Here is a 23,804-nt window from a genome sequence, read left to right on the forward strand (position 1 = left end):
AACACACACACAACCAGGAACCAGGCCAACACACATATACAACACACACACATACTGTGCATACAAACACAGATTACACACACACACACACACACACACAACCAGGTTAACCACCACACAAATACACAACACACATGCATACAAACCACAAATTTGTACAACACTTTACACACACATAAACCACCGCAAACATACAAGACACATACAAGACAACCTACTCACAACTCACACACATACTGTACTACATACACAAACACATACAACACAAATACACACAGAACTGTACATTATATATATATATATATATATATATATACACATACACACACACACACACACACACACACACACACACACACACACATACACAACATGCACACAAAAACAGTCAACCAACAGACATACTTTGTATATATGCACACACACACGCAGGTCAGGCAGCACACACACACACGCAAACATACTTCTCGAAGACACATTCGATATACATCACATAAACACACAAACTACACACACACTGCCAGATAACCCTGCATCACACTACCATGTGGTCTTGAAGAGGAAACAATATTTCAGCATGAAATCAAATAATCAAGACGTTGTGTAAAAACATGTTATTTATAAACAAATGAATGGAGTTGTACTTGTGTGTATTACAGGAATTAAATCATCGTTTAAATGAGGAAATCACTCGCATGCAGACCTGCATCACAGGAGACGAATCAAAATCTCGTCTGACTCACGGCAGAGACGTCTATGAACTGGAGGTACTGAGTTCAGTCATTTAAAATCTAATAAATATAACACAAACACACACACTAAGAGTTAATGTTATTTCTATTGCAGGTTTTACTGCGTGTGAAGGAGTCTGAGATTCAATACCTCAAACAAGAGATAAACTCTCTAAAAGATGAGCTGCAGTCAGCATTACAAGTAATCTACACTCCTCAATACTTCATTCATGTGTTCAAGTGTAGCGTGTTTTCATGCGTGTGCTCCGTGCGTGTGTTACAAGATAAGAAATATGCCAGCGATAAATACAAAGACATTTACACAGAGCTGAGTATCGTGAAAGCTAAAGCCGACTGTGACATCAATAAACTGAGAGAGAAACTTCTGGCTGCTACCGAGGCGCTCGGGGAGTTAGACGCGGAGGGAGCTGCTGTTACTGCTGGATACGGTATAAGGAAAATAAATATATCATCATATAAACATCTCATTCAACACACAATTATAGGATGCTTTTAAAATGGTGTCTGTATGTTTGCAGATATTATGAAGTCCAAGAGTAACCCTGACTTCCTGAAAAGAGAAGCGTCTAGACAGTTACGTGGAGTCAGGTCAAAGGTAAGAGGTCAGATTTGACTATAATCACATACTGCATACCTGTCAATCATCTGTGATGTATACATTGATGTTCATTGATTACAATGTGTTAATATGTGTGTTCATGTGCTGTATATATATATGTGTATATATATATATATATATATGTGTATATATATATATATACAGTTTGAGTGGTTCTATCAAATACTTGAATCTGATTGGTCAGTGGTGAAATACAGTTTTGTTATTATCATTAGCGAAAACATGTTTGTTTAATAATAAAAAGATTTGTTTAGAAATTAGAAATGTTTTCTTTGCAGTAAACTAAAGTTAGTTTAAGTTGAGGCACTTAAATGATTTATCAAAACTAAAATAAAATAAAACTAAAAAACTTAAATAGCGATATTATTTAAAGTCTGTGTAAAGTCATTTCAGAGAATTGTTTCGAAAACATATTATAAATGTTAGAAATGAAACGTTACAAAGACTGAACTATGTAGTACTAAATTTGTGTTTAGGTTTTTTTGGGCGGGGCTAAAATGGTGACTTGATGATGCACTGGAGCCACTGAGCATGGCCCCGCCCCAACACAATCACGAGCATCCATTCAGTTGTAGCAGTATTTGAAAGTAAAAAACATGGAAGCTTTCCCGTGAGTGGGCGTGGTTTCAGTTCAGGCAGCGGACACGCCCCCAGCGCTTAACAGCTATACTTTTTAAATAAAACATTTTCAAATTTGTCTGGGTGCTTAATATACATTTTTTCTGCGGTATAACAAACTGAGAACACATTTAATATCTGACTTTACACGGATTTTAAAAATAAACCAATAAAAACCAAATGAAAGCATTTGTAGCAGAATTACAACAAGTGAAACATAAATTAACATGAAAAATATGAAACTAAAACTTAAATATTACAAATTATAAAAATTAAAGCGAATTAAAAATATTAATATTTTTTTTAAATAAGATACATTTTAAATCAATAAAAAAATTTTTTTATGTTGATCCAGACGAATATTTTCATATAAACTGTGCTGATTTTATTCCTCTCATATCACTTTGTTATTTATGTGATAAAGTAAATGGTGATGGCATTATGGGTGATATTTGTGTGTTATAATGGCCTGTTGATTGTACAGTATCCTTTATTGATGTACAGGTGTGTCTGTGTGTGTTTGTGTTTGTGTGCGTCTTCACATGTACGTGTTACCTGTCAGGTAGAGAGTGAGGGTCTGAGGTAACTGATCGCTGTCAACCCGTCTGGTCCAACAGGTGAAGCAGGTATAATCTGACTCCTGCATGAGTTTGATCTTCACCTGATTTTCTCAGGTTTACACATAACCAAAATTTAGTTAATCTGAACACGAGGGGCCAGATGTACTAACAGCTTACGCCAGCGTAAACCATCGTTTTGGCATTAAAAATGTACTAAAGATGTGCAGTGTATAATTAGCACTGAAAAGCTGTGGTCTAGTTTGTTTTGCGACTGACCTTATTGCACATGCATTTCTAGGAGTTTCCCGTTCAGATGCAACATTTATGGGAGGAGATTATTTAAATATGTCATGCAACGCTTGATATTACTGGTATTTGTGCCATAATTTAACACGGGAAAAAGCATGTCTTAAATCATTTTGCACTTGAAATGGCTGCAATTGTTATTGATAGAAGAGGCATCACAGAGATCAGAAAGCGTCTGGTACAATTCAGAAGATTTTTTAACACATAACAGTTTATTTAAAAAGCCAGAGGAACATTTATTCAAAAGTATTGTTTGCCAAGCCATGTTATTTATTATTTGCTGAAGTAAATAAAAGATGAGTCTCTAAGAGAAGTCACACAATAGCAGGTGTTTCAAAACTTCAATGTACTTTGGCTTTGTTAGCTGGGAGAACATACCTTGAATTTTTAGCTGTGGTGCTGAACTCAAGCGCATCAGGTGTTAGTAGATCACGTGCACCTCATCAGCTCTGCTTATTTGCAACCCTGAACTAATTTGCGCTGCTCTTAGTAGACTGTGTTGGTCATTATGGAAATCAGCTGTTGTTATTTAATTTGCACATTTTTACTAAATAACCCACAAATATTACCACTCCCATCCGCGCTTTTTTAGAATTGTGCTCTTGATGCTAATTCGTCTGTTTAGTAAATCTGGCCCTTTGTGTTCATATTGTGCTCATTTTTATCCATTCATGTGTGATTTGTTACTACTGTTATATCACAGATTGTGTGTTGTTGTGTGTGTGTGTGTGTGTGTTGAGTCATTTGTTAACAACCTAAAAGGATATTTTTACTGCAAAATTTGTTTTCCACTTACTTTGGCACTTAAATGTGTTTTTAATGCATCTTGTTCTTGTGTTGGATGTAGTTATTTGGGGAATTTGAGTAACATTGTGTACTTCACAGTTTTCCTCATTTAATGAAATGCGTGAATGTGGTGTCATTTAACAGACTGTACTGTTGAGTCAGTGAAGGCAGTGAGACAGATCTAATAGTGTAATAATAGAGAAATGAGACACCGGGGTGTTCAGTAGAGTACAGTGTGTTCAGGTAAAGGACGGTTTCTGGTGTCGTATCGCCACACCGCTGCTCTGAGATCAGGACAAGAATGAGACCAATACTGTGAGAAAACAGGTTTTATAGACCTGAATTGTGAAAGGTCAGCAGTTGATCTGGAAATAGACGATGAACCGAGTCGATCAACTTTAGATGCTGAAGTGTTGTATATGATCACTGGATTCATAAGATGATGATTTAATTCTGTTGTACATTTAATTTCAGAACAAGTTGAGATTATACAGATCAGTGCTACCCAACCTGGGGTCCAGACGATATGCTTGGAGCTCAAATAAAGATGCATAAAATGTTCAACTAATAATTTTATTTAAAAAAAAATGAAAATAAATGAATGCATATGCTTACTATGGCAAAAAAGGGTAGTAAAAATACAGGGATCCCACGGGTCATGGAATGTCTGAAATATGGAATTTCAAAAGGTCTCCGCTGACTACAGCTGTTTATTTGGCACTGTTAACTCATTTCACACAATTAAGCTACATTTTTATAAACTCACGGTGTACAGTACATTATACTGGCTCACAGCATCCCGGACATCGGTCATGGAAATTCAGCTTTTTAGTCAGGGAAAGTCAAGGAATTTGACATTTAAAGTGGGAACGCTGAAAATATTCTTGTGTTAAATAATTATTTAAGTTTTGCTCGCTCCATCTCAATGTACTTGTCAACGTAGTGACAAAATGAAACAGAAAGACAGATGGAAAAGGTTGGGGGGCTCAGATTGTCGTATAGACTTGAGAGGCACAAGGAAAAAGGTTGGGAACCACTGATACAGATCATTCTGGAGGGTTAAGTTTGTGTTTGAATGCATTTTATGTGAAATTTAGTTGTTACATACACTGTCAAAAATAAAGGTACGAAGCTGTCACTGGGGCAGTACACTTTAAAAAAGATCCTAATATGTACCATTTAGGTACAAATATGTTCCTTTAAAGGTACATTTTGGCAGTTCAAAGTACTAATATGCACTCTTTGTGTACAAAGGTGTACCTTTTTGAAAGGGTACTGTCCCAGTGACAACTTTTGTACCTTTATTTCTGAGAGTGTACAGAATGAGATTTATTTAAAAGATTTCTGGCCATTGCATTTATTACCATCTGATAAGAACTTTATTACAGTAAAGTCAATAATGGGTGATTCTCATGAAATCTAGACTTAGAAGGTGTCCAGCATCAGATTTTTTAAAAAGCTCTTGAAGCCAATTTTTTTGCACATATAAGATTAATGTCTGAACTTATTTTTAGAGGATTTAAAAATATTTCCTATAGAATTATTACTTTTTTTTTTTTCATTATCAAAAATGATCATTACCGCAACATGATATTACATGAAATATATGCATTTACAAACTCATGTTTTGGTAATGAGAACTAAAAAGTTGTCTAGGTACTATAACAAACAAAATTTCTGTTTACAAAAGAACTGCTTACCTGGCAGCCATCTTGAGTGTCACAGTCAATTATGTCTGTTCCAATTTTTTTTTTAAATGTTAGTTCCTTCAGGGCTTAAACAATGATTGAAAATTGTTGCGGAGGATGAGAAAATTGGTCTTGGACACATTTATATTCCTTATTATTGTCTGTACATTTACCAATAATCATCAAACACCACATGTTTCTTTACTGTAAATGTTTATAGCATAACATGCACTGAAGTTTTTTATATTTTTAATTATGAATATTTCCATGTAAAAGAATCCAAATCCAGTCATGGACACACTGCGGTAATGAAAATATTCGCCTTAAATTTGGAAACAACAAAATTGGTTTGTATGATGTCAATTGAAATCATGTGCAAAATAGTAAATGAAGAGATGTTTATAACTGTATGCTTCTTATTTTGATAGCATTTACTTTTACCTCATAAGTCTAATTTTGCGAGAATCACCCAGATGTGTTCTGTCATTCTCATTGTTGCTCTCTCTCTCTCTCTCTCTCTTTTTCTTTCTTTCTCTCTATCTCTCTATCTCAGAGTTTGAAAGAGGGATTAACGGTACAAGAGCGAATGAAACTGTTTGAAACGAAAGACTCCAGGAAGATTTAAGATTCTTTGAAGACTCCTCAGAGTTTCTCTCTTTCTCTTATTCTTTAAATCTTTTTATGTTCTGATTTCGATCTTCACGGTCGGTAGTAACATCAGGGTCCTTTTCTGTTTTAATGTTTTGTGAATTAAGGGAATGTTTAAATATTTACACAGAATAAACTTTGCCAACCTTAAACTCTCATATTTTAGATGTTTGTATGAATCTGTAATCATCAGAATATATATTGACACTCAGTATTGACTTTTAACACTAACTTTATGTGTATATTTTTGGCTGCTTAAGGATTCTGGTGTGGTTTTATGATAAATGAATAATTATTGAGAGATGATATTTTGCCAATGACTTTGTAAATACGAGTAAAGTTTTATGTGTTGGTGAAGGTATTAATTCAGACTTTATAGTACTGTAACTTTATTGAGGTGAATTAATTTGGTTTAAATAAGCTGGATATCTGAAAACAGTGATGTTATGAGCGTAAATGTGTTTTTTGACCGTCAAAACAGTTTCGGGTGAATGTGCCGAAATCATTTACTTGAGTTGAATCTTATTGCTGTTTTTAATCGCTTTTGTGTTGCTTTTGGTTAATGCAAACATTAAAAATATAAAGCAACCAAACTCGATATCTACTGTCAGTCTTGCAGCATACAACAAAAAGTTTGGCTACTGTTTTTTTAACATAGGACATTTGTATGTGAGTTTGTAAAGTGCTGTTCATTACAGGCTTTTGCATGAATATAAAGCACTTTGATAGTCGCAGTGGTTTATTTCTGTTAAAAATACTGAAGACACAAGTAAGAAAACTCACTGTATAATATTCAGTACTTGCTTTGTAAATATTTGGTTTTAGAGAGAATTTCTTTATCCTGTTTGCTTTGTCAACATAGTGAAAAATAAATATCTTTATATCTATCTGTAAACATCACGTCTACTTTTAATTGCCTATCTACAGTATATTTTTATTGTCACGTGTGCGAATGTGATACGTCTGTAATAAAAATGTTTTCGAATCATGTCTGGAATCGTGTTTTAATTGTAAATGTTTGGTTTCAAATGTTGGTCAATTGGTACAGTAATCTTAATCTGCATTCACCCTTGTTGCTCTTTGATATAAAAAACAGGATAAATATAGACAAATATCTTTTAACTTGTAGTCAAATTACACTTTTTATATTTTCAGAATAGGTATACTTTTTTATGTTAAATGCAAGTAATTTACACCCTAATAAAGATATGAAGCGTTTCATAAAGTTGTGATACCCAGAAAATGCCATCATGTGAACAGTATGATTAAAAGATCAGTAATCTTGCAGTGTAAAAAATATATTTTTATGCTACTTTAACTTAAAAAAATTAAGTAAAAAAATTCAACTTGTTTTTGTATTTTATAACAGGTCAAAACTTAAAATAGTAGGTTGAACTTACTTGCAAAACAAGTTCTTTTTTACAGTGCATTAATTTATGTTTATATGCATAATATATAGCCTATATGTAGTCTCTCTCTATATATAAATATATTTTAAAGTATATGTGATTGAAGTGTTGACTGCATCTGCCAAACTTTATAACCACATACGTCTGGTCCTGGGGAAAGCACACAATCTTCTTCACAAGTCTTCTGTATTGTGAGGATAAATTATAGATATGTCATGTCATCATAAAAATATCCACAGTGTGTTGTGATGAAGCAAAACATCTGAAGAGATGAGCAGGAGAGATACTGTAGGAAAATCCAGCATCAGCATCTATAATCATTATTTGATCCAAACTATAAAAAACATAACTTCAGTAACCTTGTCTTGCATTTTTATTACATCAGCTGGTGTTGTAATATAAATATGTTTTTTTTTTACAAATAATACTTTAAAATGACCAGAAGGAGGCAGTAAAGCCTTAACTTGAATTTTATGACCAGTTTTATAGGGAGTATACATTTTGGTGATCAATTTCTAACTAACTTTGAATAAATAATAAAGAGAGTATACACAGCAAAATCAGCAGTGTTAAATCAACACTGTTGGTGTTTATATGAGTAACACCAGACCTGGTGGTCCCCATATGTACACCAGCACTGTTGATTTAACACTGGTGATTTTGCTGTGTATTATTACAAAATATTACATTTTAAAAGTCGTAAACATGATATTTGTGTCATGCTACTAGCATGTTTTAGTTTAAGGTTAAAGATCAATTGTTGTCAAGTCTAATTCTTGATTCAATCATTCTTTTAACAGTATATGAGACTTTATATTTTGTCCTGCAATGATGTTTTATGGCTAAAATCTAAAAGTGAGAAAATAAAAGAAATATAAATATACAAATGTAACTCCTGACACCAGAAACAATCTTCACTTTATTTCATCCAGTAATAATAAAACATGATGTGTACATCTTTGTTTTAGCTAGAATTTAGTTAAAATGATAAAGAGTCAATTAGAAACACCAACTAAATCATTTAAATCCAAAAGCATTTGCTGTAAGATTTGATGTCTATGTGAATATGTGGGTTAACTGTGTGAAATGATTATCATACAGGTGAGATCACGTCTGTCACACTCTCAGCACATGCTGTCAATCAAACCACACACATTAATCAGTCTGTTTGCTTTATAACACGTTATTTTTAATGATTTAAGGTTGAAAACTTTGAAAGAGGAGCATTTGCAAACACGTCTGTAGGCTACACGTTAGTTTGAGATTTACATTGTAAAAAAAATTAAGATGTCTGTTTCACAAATTTTTATAAGCATCTGGAGGTAAAATATTATTCTGATGTGAAAACCACACACTAAAAATGTCTGGGTTGTTTTTGACCCAAATATTAGACAGAACACATGCTGGGTTAAAAATGAGCCAATGTTGGGTTGTTGTTATGCAACAATGGAATACAATAACCCAGAAGTAAAACAACCCAGCATTTGGTCAATTTTAACCCACTGTGTGTTCTGTCCAATAGTTATCCATTATGGGTCAAAAATAACCCAGACATTTTTAGAGTGCATGTAAAAGACACTTTGTATGAAAATGATATGACTTGAATAAAGTTTTTTGGTAGAAAAAATTTGAATCGAGAGGGATGTCATAAGCTTTATCAGAAAATTGATGAATGAGTTTATCAGCTGAAGATATTCAGAGGTCAGAATGATGACAGCATTGCTGTCTGGTTGAGCTGGTTTTAACTGGTTGATCAGCTGGTCTCAAAAACTGTCCAAACCCCTCTAAAACCAGCTTATTGCCTATAAAACATGCATTTTTTTATTTATTTTTACATTTTTACAAGTCTGTTTTAACCTTGCTCTGGTTCACACATTGAGTTCATTTTCATGGTTTAGTTTCCATAGAAACATGACACGCGCCTGTAATGTAATGTCTTTGCATCGTGGTCTCTGGTGGACAAACATTTGAAAGTATTATGAATATAAATTTGTATATAAAATATATAAAGTAAATTAGCGAAAGGCAACAAAAGCATCACACAGAAAGACAAATCTGTTATTTATTTGACCTGTAACAATTCTCACAAGAGATGAGACTGTAAGTGCTCAAGATTGAACTATTTGTCATAAACAGACTCGTGTTTAGTCATCTGAGGCCGTCCAGAATTTATTGAAGTAGTTTATGTGAAATTAAAAAAGACTGCAATAAAAACGGAGACTGTTTGTAGTGTTGACAGAAAGACTTCACTGTTAAAAATCTCTGTAGAATTACAGTAGTTTTCCAGTAACTTACTGTAGATTTAAATGTATGTTATATACTGGGCAACAGTTTGTTAAAGTTAAATTAACATTAACAAGTCTTTATCTTTACAGAATAAAACTACCAGCCTCATGCAAAGCATTCTGGGAACCAAAATCTGAAGGAAAAAACAGATAAACTTTTGAGGATTTCTGGTTCCCAGAATGCGTTTGAATCTACAATAACTTACTGGGAAACACCTGCATAACTACAGCTATTTTTTACAGTGTATGGTAATAAAATAATCTACACTTGGATGAATTTTTTATAGCCATTTCTTTATTTGTTTGGTAAGTAGCATCTTAACCCTTGTAGGGCTTTACAAATATAAATAATAAACTTCCCAGTCAGTTTTACAGTAATGTTCTGTTTTCATGCAATAAAATCTAACTTAATCTAATAAATAACAAAGGAAAATGATTCCCTGTAATTGCTTGAAAAGCAGAAATGTGCTGCAGGTGAAGATGAATAAACTCACATAACTTCATCAGCAGGTGGCGCTCATTTAGACTGAAGTCAGTTCTGGTGGTTTTGCTGAAAGTTGTGATTGTTTTTGTGATATTTACTAAATGTCACACTTAGCACATATCATGTACATCCTCTTTCTCTTGCTGTATTGTCCTTTTTTTGAATATTTATGTAAAATATGTATATAACTTTTGTGTAAATACCACCAGACATCAGACCATCAGCAAATCTAATGGTAGCATTGCCAATTAGTTTCTTTATAAATCGTCTTCAGATGGATCTAAGCTCAAATATCAGGAATGTCCTTATGTGATTATGTATGATGCACAGAATGAAACAAAATCAAATCATCAGGTTTCAAATGCTTTTATGATTAATAAACCTCCAGTTACTCTTATATGATCATTTGCATTTGATGCAACAATAATGAAACTCCCCAGTACAATTCACCCGTCTTTATTGAATCATACATGATATGAGCTTGACATAAACTTTATCAGTCTTTTCATTGCTAATTACTTATGTACAAAAATATAGAAGTACATTGAGCACCTGCTTCTGCTTAGCGCTGTATACATAATAAGGGGGAATGGGTTGATGTGTTGACATGTGAGCTGTGGTACAATCTCATATAAAAGACTTTGGGATAAAAGTCAGAACATCAGAAGCAAATTTATCCATTTTAGTTTCCTTTGTTTCATAAAACAAATCTACAGATCGTGAACTAAATTAATTGATTCATCTCACACCAGTAAATTTAAGTGTTTTTCAGGGCTCCAGACTGACACCAAATGGGCCATTTGCAACCAAAATTTTAAAGTGTGCCACTGAATTTTACATCCAGTTGCACATGTGCAACCAGTAAATTTGACCTTTTTTGTGATGTGACACTGAATTTGAAAACAGCATGTTGTACTTTCTACATCTATCATTAAAGTTTTTATTAGTAATACAGTGGACATTTGTAGAAATGTGAATATTTGGATAGCATGTTGATTTACAGTTTGTGCCCCTAAATTTTCTGGTTGCGCCCCTAAAATTTTCAGTTGGTTGCCACTGTGCTCCTAGTGAAAAAAGTTAGTCTGGAGTCCTGTTTTTTGATCACACATCATATTGCTTTGTTAGATTATTGCTTGTTAAGTGTGACATTCATTCATATCAAACAGACAGACAGACAGACAGACATACAGAAGTGCTATGCAGCATCGATTCAGTCATAGAGTCTGAATATGAACTACACACTGAGATACAGTACAGTACTGTCTATTATCACTGAAAATAAATAAAAGTCTAGTGTGAGGCAATCTGAAGGACTGTTGTTGTTGTTTTAGTTGGATGTTGTGCATTACTGTGAATCAGGACTCACATTCCTGTGGGTGGACTTTTCTCTTTGTAAACAGTCCATTTCTGCTATCTTTGCACATACAAGTAAAAATATAAAGGTTAGATGGATGCCAAGAGTTAAAATACAGCCTGTGTGTGATTCAGTTTTAAAACATTACAGCTCTCCCTAGACTTTTATTGTAAGTGCATTTCTGTAAACAGTTTTTATTTGTTTTTTTTTTAGTCAAAATTATTTTGTGTTGATTATTGTTGTACTGAACCACTAAAATCATTCACAAATCATTTTTTCACGAATTTTTTTTTAGATAATATGTTGGCAGAATCAGATTCAGATTTTGGTTGTCGGAAAAGGGAATTAGGTAGAAGTATAAGGTTGTGTTCACACTTGTACTTCGGTTCTCTCTGGTCGGGACCAAAAAGAAAAACGATATTAGTTCCCAGTTCGCTTAGCGTTCACACTCGCATTTAAAATGGTGAACCGAATCTAAACGCATTTGGAAACGTCACAACCTGATTGCTCAACTTTTATGACGTATATTTTGCAGACCATTTAAACCAATGCTGTGTGCTAAGCTAAACTCGCTCGTTGTATGCGTGTATATGAGGGTATTTTTATTAAAGGAACAATAAGTAGGATTTTAAGTATTTTATTAGTCAAAATCAATGTTTTTATTCATAAATATGTCCTCGTTGGTGTCAAATGACCTCTGCCAGTGATCTGACTTTTCTTTGTAAGTTTAGAATTTCTTCTCTTCATTTACATTGAACGCGTAAGTCCAAGAAGGCTTCCATGTCATTTCGCCATATTGATAAACTATAATAGCAGAGAGGGACAAAAAGCACTAGCCTACCAACGCGTTTTCATTCAGAACACGTGAACCAGCTGAAACAGATAATGAGATCTGTGAGTACATAACAGCTACCGTAGTTCCAACATGCATTTGGAAAAGCGAGGCGCTAGAGAGCATTATTTGTTGCAAAATACAATTTCACCACTAGATGGGGGTAAATCCAACTTACTGTCCCTTTAACGAAAAACTTGCAAAGAGCTTATAAAATGTTTAAAGAGTCAAAACAACACCAGGAATATTCTGTTACTGTATATATGACATTACTGTATACATATTGTCTGGTTTTTGGGCTGACATCTTGTTATCATTTCCTGTTTTTAGTTCGTTTTCATGTCTTTGGTCCGTGTTGTGTTCACATTTCCGTCAAACTTCACCAGAGTGTGTTTGAAAGCAAAGGCGGCCAGTGTCTCCTCTTTCAACAATGCAAAAAAAACCTAACTATGTGTTCAGGGGTGTCATGGGAATGTGCATCGCGTGTCATAATACGTGCCTGCCGCATACACGTCGAAAAGGTTCACGATAAAAGAGACATTTGCGTCTTGCAAAACACTTACTTAACACTGAACTCTGATTACACATGAGATTAACTCATTGCCCACCAGCTTTTTTTCACAAAATGCCTTCCAGGAAAATTTTCTTCTAAAAACATATAAACATACAAATATATTAAATAAAAAGAACAGACTCTCTGCATTCAAACAGACAATAAACAAACAAACAAAACGGAAAAAAACTATCTATATTTTTTTCTCTGCTTATAAACTCTTAAATAAATATATAATTAATATATAAAATAAATATTTTAACAAACAGCTGAAATTATTGCATTTTTGTGAAGGAATTTTGTTAGAGATCAGATTTAGAATGATTATCAAAACATACATGTGAAAAATGAATAAAACAAATTTGCTTCAGTTTTTTTATAAATTGGGTAAGAGCGCCATCTAGTCATCTAGTGGATAATCGCGGTATTGGAGATAACCATAAAAACTCATCAGAAACACGTTTTTTCATGCAAATGTTTTCTCTTAATTGACAAGATAACTTGTCGGGAAAAAAGTTATAAGTGAATATCTAGCAAACGCCAACGTCTCTTTTATCATAAACCCTTACGAAGCATCTGTAGCAGGCACATATTTTGACATGACGCTCAATGCACATAGGTTAATATAACGCACCGAAAACATATTTTGACGTGACGATCCACACGCATGATGATGTTTTGACGAGTTTCACATTCGTGCCTCCTCGGAAAAGAAGTCATGAGCCGCCACCGTTTGAAAGTTTGGTTTATTTGGTGCACACAATGGTTCGGGTGGCAGCGTTCACACTTAAGGCCTGAGTATACTTCACTTTATATGCACACACATAGGTCAGCATACGGTGCATGTGGCGCAAATTTTGTCATTGATTAGTTTGCGAGGACTAAACTCACACCAGATTTTCTTACCACGCGTACTGTTTTAAGTATACAAAATCTGTCAACATTTCATCTGGATTCACACAGAGATCAAATCTCAGGGACCAAAGCTGAAATGAGATGATTATCCTCATCAAGATCTGCCATTATATTCAGTTATATGGTGCAAACTAATAACATTTACTTATCTAACTAACTAAATATATCTCTGTTTCATGCATCGTTATGGGAGCTCTTGTAACTTCATCTTCTTGTGCGTCTAACACGAGGCATTGTGCTCAGCTGCATTAAACATACTCACACACATTCATTCATTCACGCTCAGCTGGTCACTTTGTCCATTTGGTCTGTCTAGGTAGTGCACTTTTAAAGGGGAATTTGTCATGTCTCACTGATCAGTGTGTGTCTGCGTCTCACGGGACGGTTTGCCCCGACATTGCTTGTCATTTGTGCTCGGATTGAATGCAAAAATAAAAACGTTGATCGTCTTTCCTTACGTAATACTTTGTTCTCTCTTCTGATGAAAGTAACGCACACAAAACCATGTATCTATGCGGAAATATTATTATTTACACAAATTTAGAGTTAACGTCTAGTTTTGTGAGAAGAAAAACGAAGACGTGATTCAAGTTTTCCGTGCAGGATAAAAAGACTCTCTCTTGCATTCAGCATCCAGACGCTCTCCTCTCTTTCATACATTCACTTTCATGCTCATTTCTCTTTGTATGGCACTTTGCATTGTTCTGCATTGTTGTAACTCGAGTATCTCCAGGAACAAAGTTTGACGAGAATGAAAAAAAGGTTCATATCTCTGACTCCCTGCGGTACGACCTTTGCTCCGCGCAGCGTGGATTCTGTAGTTGTTCGAAGTCATGTCTGGGGCTTCTCTCTGGGCTGAGGCTCATTGCTCGCTCTGGTTTTATCCTCTCCAGACCTTCATCCTCATCCTCTTCATGGCTCAAAATGGCCAGCTCGTTCTCGTAGCAGAAGGAGTTGACGCTGGGCATGGCCAGGTACTTATTTTCCATCATGTCCTTGGCACTGCAGCGAGGGGTGGAGGGCACCTCGTAGGTCTTGTGGAAGTGCGAGTAGTCGACCTTGTATTGGTTCTTCTCCTCGAACAGGATGGGCTCGAACCGATGACCCCACAGGATCTCGCTGGCCAGGTACGAGCTCCGGGCCTGCGCCGTCATGGCGGTCGCCTCCACCATGCCCTCCAATATCACCACGATCTCGAAATCTGCCGTCTCCAGGTCTTGCTTACCGACGCCGAACAGCGGGCTATCCTCGTCGATTTGATGGAGGATGGTAAGTGGCGAAACGAGGAAGATTCGGTCGAGTCCTTTATCGAAACCGACATTTATGTCCAGCTGGTCGAGCGGGATGTACTCCCCTTCGGCCGTAACGCGAGGTTTGATGAGTTGGGCCCGAACGTGAGCCTCTACGATGTGACTCTTTCGCAGGTTACCCACTCGCCACATTAAGCACAGTTTTCCATCACGCAAGGCGATGACGGCGTTGCGTGAGAACAGAAGAGTCTGCGCTCGCTTCTTGGGCCTTGCCATTTTGGCCATGATTGCGCCGATCATAAAGCAGTCGATGATGCTGCCTACGATCGACTGGAAGACGACGAGAAACACTGCGAGCGGGCACTCTTCCGTCACGCAACGAAAACCATAACCGATGGACGTTTGCGTCTCGATGGAGAACAGGAAGGCGGCGATGAAGCCGTTCACCTGCAGCACGCACGGGGTGAAGTTATCATCGCCCGCAGGGTTGTCTAGGTCGCCGTGGAGGAGCGCGATAACCCAAAACGCCAATCCGAACGCTAGCCAGGAAACAACAAAGACGAGCGTGAAAACCACCAGCATGTAGCGCCAACGGATGTCCACGCAAGTGGTAAATATGTCCGCCAGGTAGCGCTGGGATTTCTCGTCCATGTTGGTGAACTGCACATTGCACTGGCCATTTTTCTTCACGAAACGATTGCGACTTTTCCGTCGAGTGTGGATTTTGCCGTTACCGTATCCGTTTATTCCTCCGCCATGCATGGTGGTTAAACGCAGGGCATCTTCCTCCGTCGACACTATACTGTAACGACCAATCCGACCCACGCTCATCCTTGTTGTTCTTTTTTCTTTGGGATGATTTATCAGTTAAGCTCAGGGTTTCCCCTCTTATTGATTCTTCAGGGTGCTTCACCAGAAAGATGTTGGGATAAATCCAACCTTTGGTTTTCTGAAACCCAAAAAGGAAATACATAAATCAGTCCAGCATGTTCATATCAGTTCAAGATGACATTTGAGTCTCTGCATACAGAAAATGTTCTTACATAACAGCAAGTAATCATTTTTGAGGACGCTTTTATCCAAAGCAATTTGCTGTACACTTATTACAGGAACAATGAGTCCAGAGTAAGCTGAGGTTAACAACTTTGCTCAGGTGTATAATAGTTACGGCTCATGTATCGGTATTACACAGAGGATACAAAGACAAGCACACAAATGATGTTCCTCACAAAGAGTTCAAGGACATGTATTGATAAAATGAAGATGTGATACCCCTGATGCTATAAAATGAAAGCACAGACAAATATTTACTTTTCGGTATATTTATAATTGACTTTTCTTTCCCTTTATTTTTGACATGGTATTTGTTCCAGAGTTAGGTTTAGCCACTAACCAGACCATTAACTCATTCCCCGCCAGCCATTTTTTGAAAAGTTGTCCACCAGCATTTTTTGTGATTTTCACAAGTTTCACAAAATGCCTTCCAGGAACATTTTCTTCTAAAAACATATAAACATACAGTAAAATCAAATGAAAGAACAGACCCTCTGCTTTCAAACAAACAAACAAAATGGGAGAAAAACGTTAAAAACGGATAAGGAGATTTAACGGGTTCTGTCGGTGGTCATTGGTCAGGCATCGGCTGGGCATCACGTTGACCTCCACGGCAGCCGAAACTGGGTCTGTTTGTCTCAATGTCCTTGAGTTTGAGGACGAGACAGGGAGAGAGAAACAAAATCCTATTAGCGTAGGGGCTGTTCGCATGTAATGCAAGTTTTAATATATGCTCGGTTCCAGACAGGCTAGCTATTGCGGCATAAGTATATTACCCAGATGAGTTATGGGAATGCTTTGTTCTGTACAAGCGAACTATTGTGAGATAAGTATAATTTACTAGACAAATTATGTGAATGCTAAATGTGAATTATAAATTGGGTAAGTGCGCAATCTAGTGGATAATTGCGGTATTACAGATTAACATAAAAACTCATCAGGAACACTTTTTTATGCTAATTTTTTCTCTCAATTGACAAGATAACTCGTCAGTAGTAATTATTATAATAAACTACAGTCTGCTACAATTTAAAAAGGTTTTCTATAGTAAATACTGAAGTATACTACAATATTATTTCATGTGGGTCACACTTATTTTAGTATTTAGTATGGTCATACAATAGAAGTCAACGTGAGGTTGTTGTCCACCTATTGAACAGTCAGGGATGAGTCTTATGAATATGCTTTAAAAGAGCTGTATGCTTTTATTTTTAAGATTTAGGCACCTTATCTGGTTTTGGAACAGGATATAAAATATTGATTTACTTTAGATACAAATGCTTATAAAATAATAATTATTTCGATTCAGAGCATTGTGAAAGTTTTGGGGTTGTTAGGTTTATGTATATCAGTATATAAAATATAAAACAAAGTTTTTCTGGTTTTGTTTAGGTATTGCTGGGTGTTGTTTGTATTGCAGGTTTCTCATGTTCTGGGCTTCTACATTATTGATCAGATGTCTGCTTTAAAACTGCGGTACACAACAGAGATGATCTGGTTATCATATCACACACAGACAGATGAACATCCACAGTCGTGCCTCCGGGGAGACGAATCTTATCCTCCAAAAAACATTCGCACCAAAATACAGCTGACGTAAAGAGAATTTTGGGAGTCTGTGTGTTTGCAAATGTTTGTGCACAGATGCTCGGGTTTAAACACATTAATCAGACACTCAGGAGACCGGGATGTGTATGTGCGTATGTACGAGACATTGACCATGATGGGTGCATTCCCACAATTCTCCAGAGGTTTTAAATGGGTTAAGGACGAGGACTGGGAGAAACAGAAGGATATACGAAATACAAAATGAAGGTTATGTATGGTCAGTGCAAATCTAAAAATGGGTGAGAGTCACACAGAGCTGATCTATAGAGACATGTTGGAAGGTAGGAAACACTTCGGCCTAAAATCTGAATCTAAATTCGACCGGCTCGGAGAGCTTTAATGCTTTATTTGTCCGGCCTGCTTATGCAAATCACAGACACACGACGTAGAAAAACGTCATTAGTGTCGCAACTACGCACGTTACAACCTCTTTTCTTGCAGTTTCCCTCAATATGAATGTTTCCCTGGAGAAAAAGCACACAAATTCATTGGCATGTCCATACGTTAAAACTGGTGTCTTCGTAACAAGTCGCATGATTACTCAAAATTGATGTTAAATCTGAGAAATGCTTTTAGTGACGCTTGCCCTTCATTTGTACATTATCAGATTTACTGAGATAGCCGTTATGGTTCATCTTCAAAAGAAAAGACATTATTTCAATATATTATCGGTTACATCATTTTACAAAGGTCTGCTTGTTGGATGAGATACTTGAGCCCATTATTACATAATGACAGCGAGTGAATCGTCTGTGTTGTCTTGGGTTTGGAGGGGAGATGGGGTTTACAATTCGTGGAAGAAAAGCATGATACCTGATCGGTATGTACACACAGAGAAACAGTGTTGTATTCTGAGTCTGACATCATTTCATTACTAAAGTTGTCTCAGATAACTCTGTTGGAAAGAGAAAGTTTGTAAACTAACCAGTCTCAAATTGTCTGAAATGTTGCAGTAGTTAACAAGACCTCATTGTATCATCCTGTGTTGTTTTGTAATATAATTCTATATAACGCATATAAGACAACAATATAGTGAAGTACAGGTTTGCATTATTGTAGACATTATTTAGTTTTTCATGAGGTTAAATTAATGCAGCACTATTTTTTTTTATTCTTTTATTCAACTAAACGAACGTTGGCATCTACAACTTTAATTCAAGTCAAAAATAAAATTTAAAGTCAGTGGTTTAAAATCTGGTCTTGGTTTCCGAAACTTAATCTACTACAGGGGGACTTTAATGTGAACCTGGCTACATCAGTTTACACCAGTACTTAAAGGTGCAGTGTGTACATTTTAGCAGCATCTAGTGGTGAGGTTGTGAATTGCAACTTAGGCTTAGTCCCCCTCACTTTTGAAACACAAAGAGAAGCTACAGTAGCCGCCACAGGACAAACATGCCATCATCGGAGAAAACATTTTGTCTGTTAAGGGCTTCTGTAGAAACATGGCGGCACAAAATGGCGACTTCCATGTAAGGGGATCCTCTGTATGTAGATAAAAAATGTCCCATTCTAAGGTAATAAAAACATAACAGTTCATTATGAAAGGAAAGGTCTTTATACACCCCTGACAATATAGTTTTGTGTATTATTTTGCATTTCTGTCAAGAGATCCTTCTAAAAATTACACACTGCACCTTTAAAGGGATAGTTCACCCAAAAATAACAATTCTGTCAATTTATGTTGTTACAAACAAATGTCTTTGTTCTGATTAACATGAAGGAAGATATTTTGAGGAATGTAACCAAAACGCTTGTGAGCCCTATTCACTTCCATAGTACGAAAAGAATACTATGGAAGTGAATGGGGAGCGGTTGTTTTGGTGCGGTTCTGAGCGCGATTGCAGTGTTCACAAATGAACCCAAACCAAGAGAGAAAAGCAACAAGTTACAAAACAAACACTGAGGTCTTTAAACCCCCTAAGTCTTTAATTCTTTCCCCGCCATTGACGAGTTATCTCGCCAATTATGAGTAAACATTTGTGATCATCCACTAGATGGCACACTTACCCAATTTCTGAAAAAACTAAAGCAAAAACCCTATTTACTAATTTTAGACTCTGTGTATGTTTTGATAATCGTTCTGAATTTGATCTCTAACAAAATTCCTTCACAAAAATGCAATTATTTCAGTTTTTTGCTAATTTTTTTTTTAAGAAAAATACCCATATTTATGAGCTTATAAGCAGAAATGAAAATATAGATAGGTTGAAACTTTTTTCCCTATTTTGTTTGATTGAAAGCAGATGGTCTGTTCTTTCATTTTTCATTTTTAGTAGAACATTTTCATGTAAAGCATTTTGTAAAACTTTTGTGAAAATCACAAAAAATGCTGGCAGGCAACTTAAAAAAAATGGCTGGCAGGGAATGAGTTAAACAAAATATATGACAGGATCATATACTGGACTAATATTAATATCATGGTCTATAAAGCCATTCATTTATTTTAGAACAATTATAGTGAACAAAACAGATTCTACAGGAAAATGTTGTTTTTAACAGAACAGTAAAATACTGTAGAAATTTACATCCTTGCATCTTAATCTCAAAGCTATACTGGTTCCAAATGAAAAGAGTTAGTTTCAAGGGTATTAATACAGTAACATACATTTAAATATAGGGAAGCTGTTAATTAATGGTAGTACTGTAAATTAACAGTAGATTGCTGGCAACTTAGCTACCAGTATTATACCGTTATATTACATTTTTTACAGTATAAGCATGCACAGTATTTCTCCCCACCGTGACAAACCTGCTGTTTGTTATGTTTAAATTCACAGTTTATTTAATTCAGGTTGCTTTGTGGTCAATGAATTATTGAATAATCAACAGTATTGAATTGCTTATTTTAATGATGTGACTGCAGAAGAGCTCAACATGTGAGACTCAGAGGAGACAGAATGAAGTTTTGTCACATCAGCTGACATCATCTTGAATTTTAATGCCAATTTTCAACTGGTCTGCAAAAATCAAAATATTTTTATAAGAATATGACATGTTTAGATTAATGCTTACATCCAGTCAGTCTGTTATCGATTCACAAAACTGGACTTCAAGCAGTTATTATTTTAGCAATATTTTAAAAACACTTTATATATTTAGCTAATCGGATAAGCAAACATTTTTGTAGTATGATTAATAGACGTGAGCAGCTGCTAACTGAAAGTTACCCTAAATAATTAAAGTGTCAATGGATTTAAAAATGTTTGGAACAAGTTAAACTACTCTCGTATAAAAATAATATTTTGTGATAACTACGTTTTTTGTGTATTGATTACCTAGGCAATACCATGGTTTTACTACAGTAAACTACATGGTTTTGTAGCAAATCCATGATTATTTTGTGTAAATTTATAGTTAATTTTATAAGGGCTGTCCATGATTAAATGAAGGTTTCAATCAAGTTTATCCTGTTCACACAGTTTTACCCCTAAAAGTGTGAATCTGGATTAAATGGGAGGATAAAGTTGATCAGTTTTGAGCCAGAAGGGGTCAGGGGAGGACTCGTCCTGTAATAGGGCAGTGGTTCTCAAACTGGAGGGGGGCTGTGCCAGGCGGGCCCCAGTTTTATAAAATACATTAATTTACCATAAATTCTGTCTAAATAAACCTCAGAAAAATAAGGCTACAAACCCTTTATCATTTAATATGTTTTGCTTAATTAAAAGTTGAAGTTTTTGAATGTTTTACGTCATACATTTTCATTGAGTTGGGGGGCACGAAGAGATGCACCATAATGCATGCCGAAAATGTTTGAGAACCACTGCTATAGGATAACAGACAGTGTTAGCGCACACACACACACACACACACACACACACGAATGCACACACATTGACTAAACTCCATCACATTCTGTTCTGATGAAGTGCTGATGATTTATTTGACTGGTATCATTGGAGACATTTTTTAAAATACATAATATTTTGGGGTATTCAGTAGTCTAAGGATGTATGTGAAGTCTATGTTTTAATTTCTGGGTTAGATAAAGTCAACAGGAAAGTACATTTTCTAATTCTAAAAATACAAAATGTTTTACTTTAGGGTTGGAGCTATAAGATCATGTCTTACACATGTTGAACATTTATCATCTTCATTCTGTCTATTCTTCATGCATTATGGATCTTAGGTATTCATGTTATTAATTCTTTGCTCATTTTTAAAACACACTTGTATTGTACGAGCTGTCTGGACTCCTGAAACCTCTTTGTGGTTCACATGCACAACTTTCTGCTCAGTATCAGGTCATTATATTCAGGTCAGAATGATTCATCTCAGCACACTGAAAACTGCTTTATATGCTAAAAATTTTTTTTTACACATCTGATCACATTATATTTATATATGTAATACAATGTATAATACACTTTCATTTAATCATTATTGTTTATATTTATTAACATACACTGTAAAAAATTAGCTGTAATTATGCAGCTGGTTGCCAGTAACCCTAACTGTAGACGATAAAGACGTAAAATTTGTAATGTTCATTTAACTTTGAACAAATTGTTGCCAGTAAATAACATAAATGTAAAATCTAAAGTAAGTTACTGGCAGCTAGTTGCCAGTAATACCCAGTAATACTGTAATTTCTACAGAAATATTTTACAGTGTATTCATTCTTTAGTGATTTAAGACTCTTTAAATGCATTGCTAGTGACAATCAACATGTCCACAGTTATATATAAAGGTAATCCTGTAATATAAAATACATGAAATAAGAGAAAATAAGTTTTAAAGGGAAGTTTCTTACCTTGTGTTATGTAAATGGTCCTTTCCCTGTATGAGTGTGTATGTGTGTGTCTGGTGTGTTATCCAAACTGAAGCATTTGACGAGAGCCCGGGGTGCAGCTCGGGTTGAGGGTCCGGAGTGCGGCCATCTCTACCTCACAAACACACACTGTCCATATCAAAATCATATCCACTCGCCCTGGGTCTTGTCCCACTTCATATCCACTGTTTTCCAAATAAGGGAATGAGAATCACGGGTAAACGCTCCAAATGTTCCTCTATGAATGAGGAAGAAGTTCTGTTTAAATGAAAAATAAAGATCATCACCTAATCTTGTCTTGGACAAAAAGTCATCATGTTAAGTTCTCTTCTCCTGGTGGATGAATAACTAAACAGTCTTCTCCCAAAAACACATCAGATCTCTTTCATGCACCTGCTTGCTTCATCAGATCTTTGCTATCAGCACTGCACTTTTCTCCTCTCTCTCTCTCTCTCTCTCTCTCTCTCTCTCTCTCTCTCTCTCTCTCTCTCTCTCTTTCTCTCTCTCTCTCTCTCTCTCTCTCTCTCTCAGTCACTCCTCCCTCTCTTTCATTCCCTCCTACGGTTCAAGCGTTCCAGCGTTTTGTCACTTGATGCTCATATGGACACACGCAGAGCCTCACTTTCTCCTTAGCACAGGTTAAAGAGAAGCATGCATCTAATATATTCATGAAATGAGCGTATAATGTATGTCATCTCACTCATGCATTAGTCCTATAGGAGGAAAAATTTCAGTTTGTGCTTTCAGAAAGTTTAATGTTCATGTCTTGATGATATTGATGAATTTATGACATCTGCCGAAGATTATAAAACCCATTATGATTGACAAAGAAAATGTGAGTGATGCCCATCCAAAAGTTTCCAACCCTGAGATGGTATTTAAGTTAAAAGTATAAGATTTAAAGTTAAGGGTTTGCAAATCCCAAGTGTCAGCGATAAGTATCTATCACGGCTGCACATAATGCATTCTCTCTAGCTGTTATTTTTGTGAGGAGAAAAAGACTAATTTTATCTGGATCTGACAGATGCATTGATACTTACAAACCTCAGCGATTCTGTTTTTAGCCACAGAACTGTGAAGATGTCACTTTTCATTAAAATTGTATGTGTGTGTGTGTGTGTGTGTGTGTGTGTGTGTGTGTGTGTGTGTGTCTGATGGGCAGGTTCTGAACACTTGAAGTATCCATGGTGATTGGCGCGCCGTCAAGGGTTTGAAGCAATTTTAGGTGTTTCCTGGAGAGAGATGGGGTCTCCATGGTGATCTTAAGCTCGGCTTTGAACACTGTCATCTAAAAATGAATTTGAGAGTGAAAA

At 35.8% G+C, this 23,804-nt stretch overlaps 3 protein-coding genes across 9 annotated transcripts in view; 1 reads left to right on the top strand and 2 right to left on the bottom strand.

Annotated features, from left to right (window-relative positions):
* LOC129425426 (uncharacterized) overlaps positions 1–6,967 on the top strand; it is a 52,504-nt gene extending 45,537 nt beyond the window's left edge. For 4 of the 7 annotated variants that reach the window (XM_073864276.1, XM_073864277.1, XM_073864281.1 and 1 more), the window contains 5 exons: positions 660–767; positions 847–927; positions 1,009–1,180; positions 1,271–1,347; positions 5,883–6,967. In XM_073864276.1, the coding sequence (XP_073720377.1) occupies positions 660–767; positions 847–927; positions 1,009–1,180; positions 1,271–1,347; positions 5,883–5,954 (510 nt within the window). In that variant the 3' untranslated portion in view covers positions 5,955–6,967. Of the gene's footprint in view, positions 1–659; positions 768–846; positions 928–1,008; positions 1,181–1,270; positions 1,472–1,515; positions 2,240–2,551; positions 2,616–5,882 lie in introns of those variants that run through there. The other 3 variants (XM_073864278.1, XM_073864280.1, XR_012368194.1) reach the window with 3 other exon arrangements.
* Positions 1–23,804, bottom strand: part of LOC129425815 (immunoglobulin kappa light chain-like) — a 688,217-nt gene that overhangs the window by 502,310 nt on the left and 162,103 nt on the right. The window lies entirely within an intron of this gene.
* kcnj12a (potassium inwardly rectifying channel subfamily J member 12a) lies at positions 12,890–22,892 on the bottom strand. The gene is made up of 2 exons (XM_055181404.2): positions 22,474–22,892; positions 12,890–16,008 (listed from the first exon to the last, which is right to left on the bottom strand). The coding sequence occupies exon 2, from the start codon at positions 15,888–15,890 to the stop codon at positions 14,574–14,576; it is 1,317 nt and encodes a 438-aa protein (XP_055037379.2). The 5' UTR covers positions 15,891–16,008; positions 22,474–22,892; the 3' UTR covers positions 12,890–14,573.

The sequence above is a fragment of the Misgurnus anguillicaudatus genome, chromosome 25, assembly GCF_027580225.2.
Source record: "Misgurnus anguillicaudatus chromosome 25, ASM2758022v2, whole genome shotgun sequence".
Taxonomy (NCBI): Eukaryota; Metazoa; Chordata; class Actinopteri; order Cypriniformes; family Cobitidae; genus Misgurnus; species Misgurnus anguillicaudatus.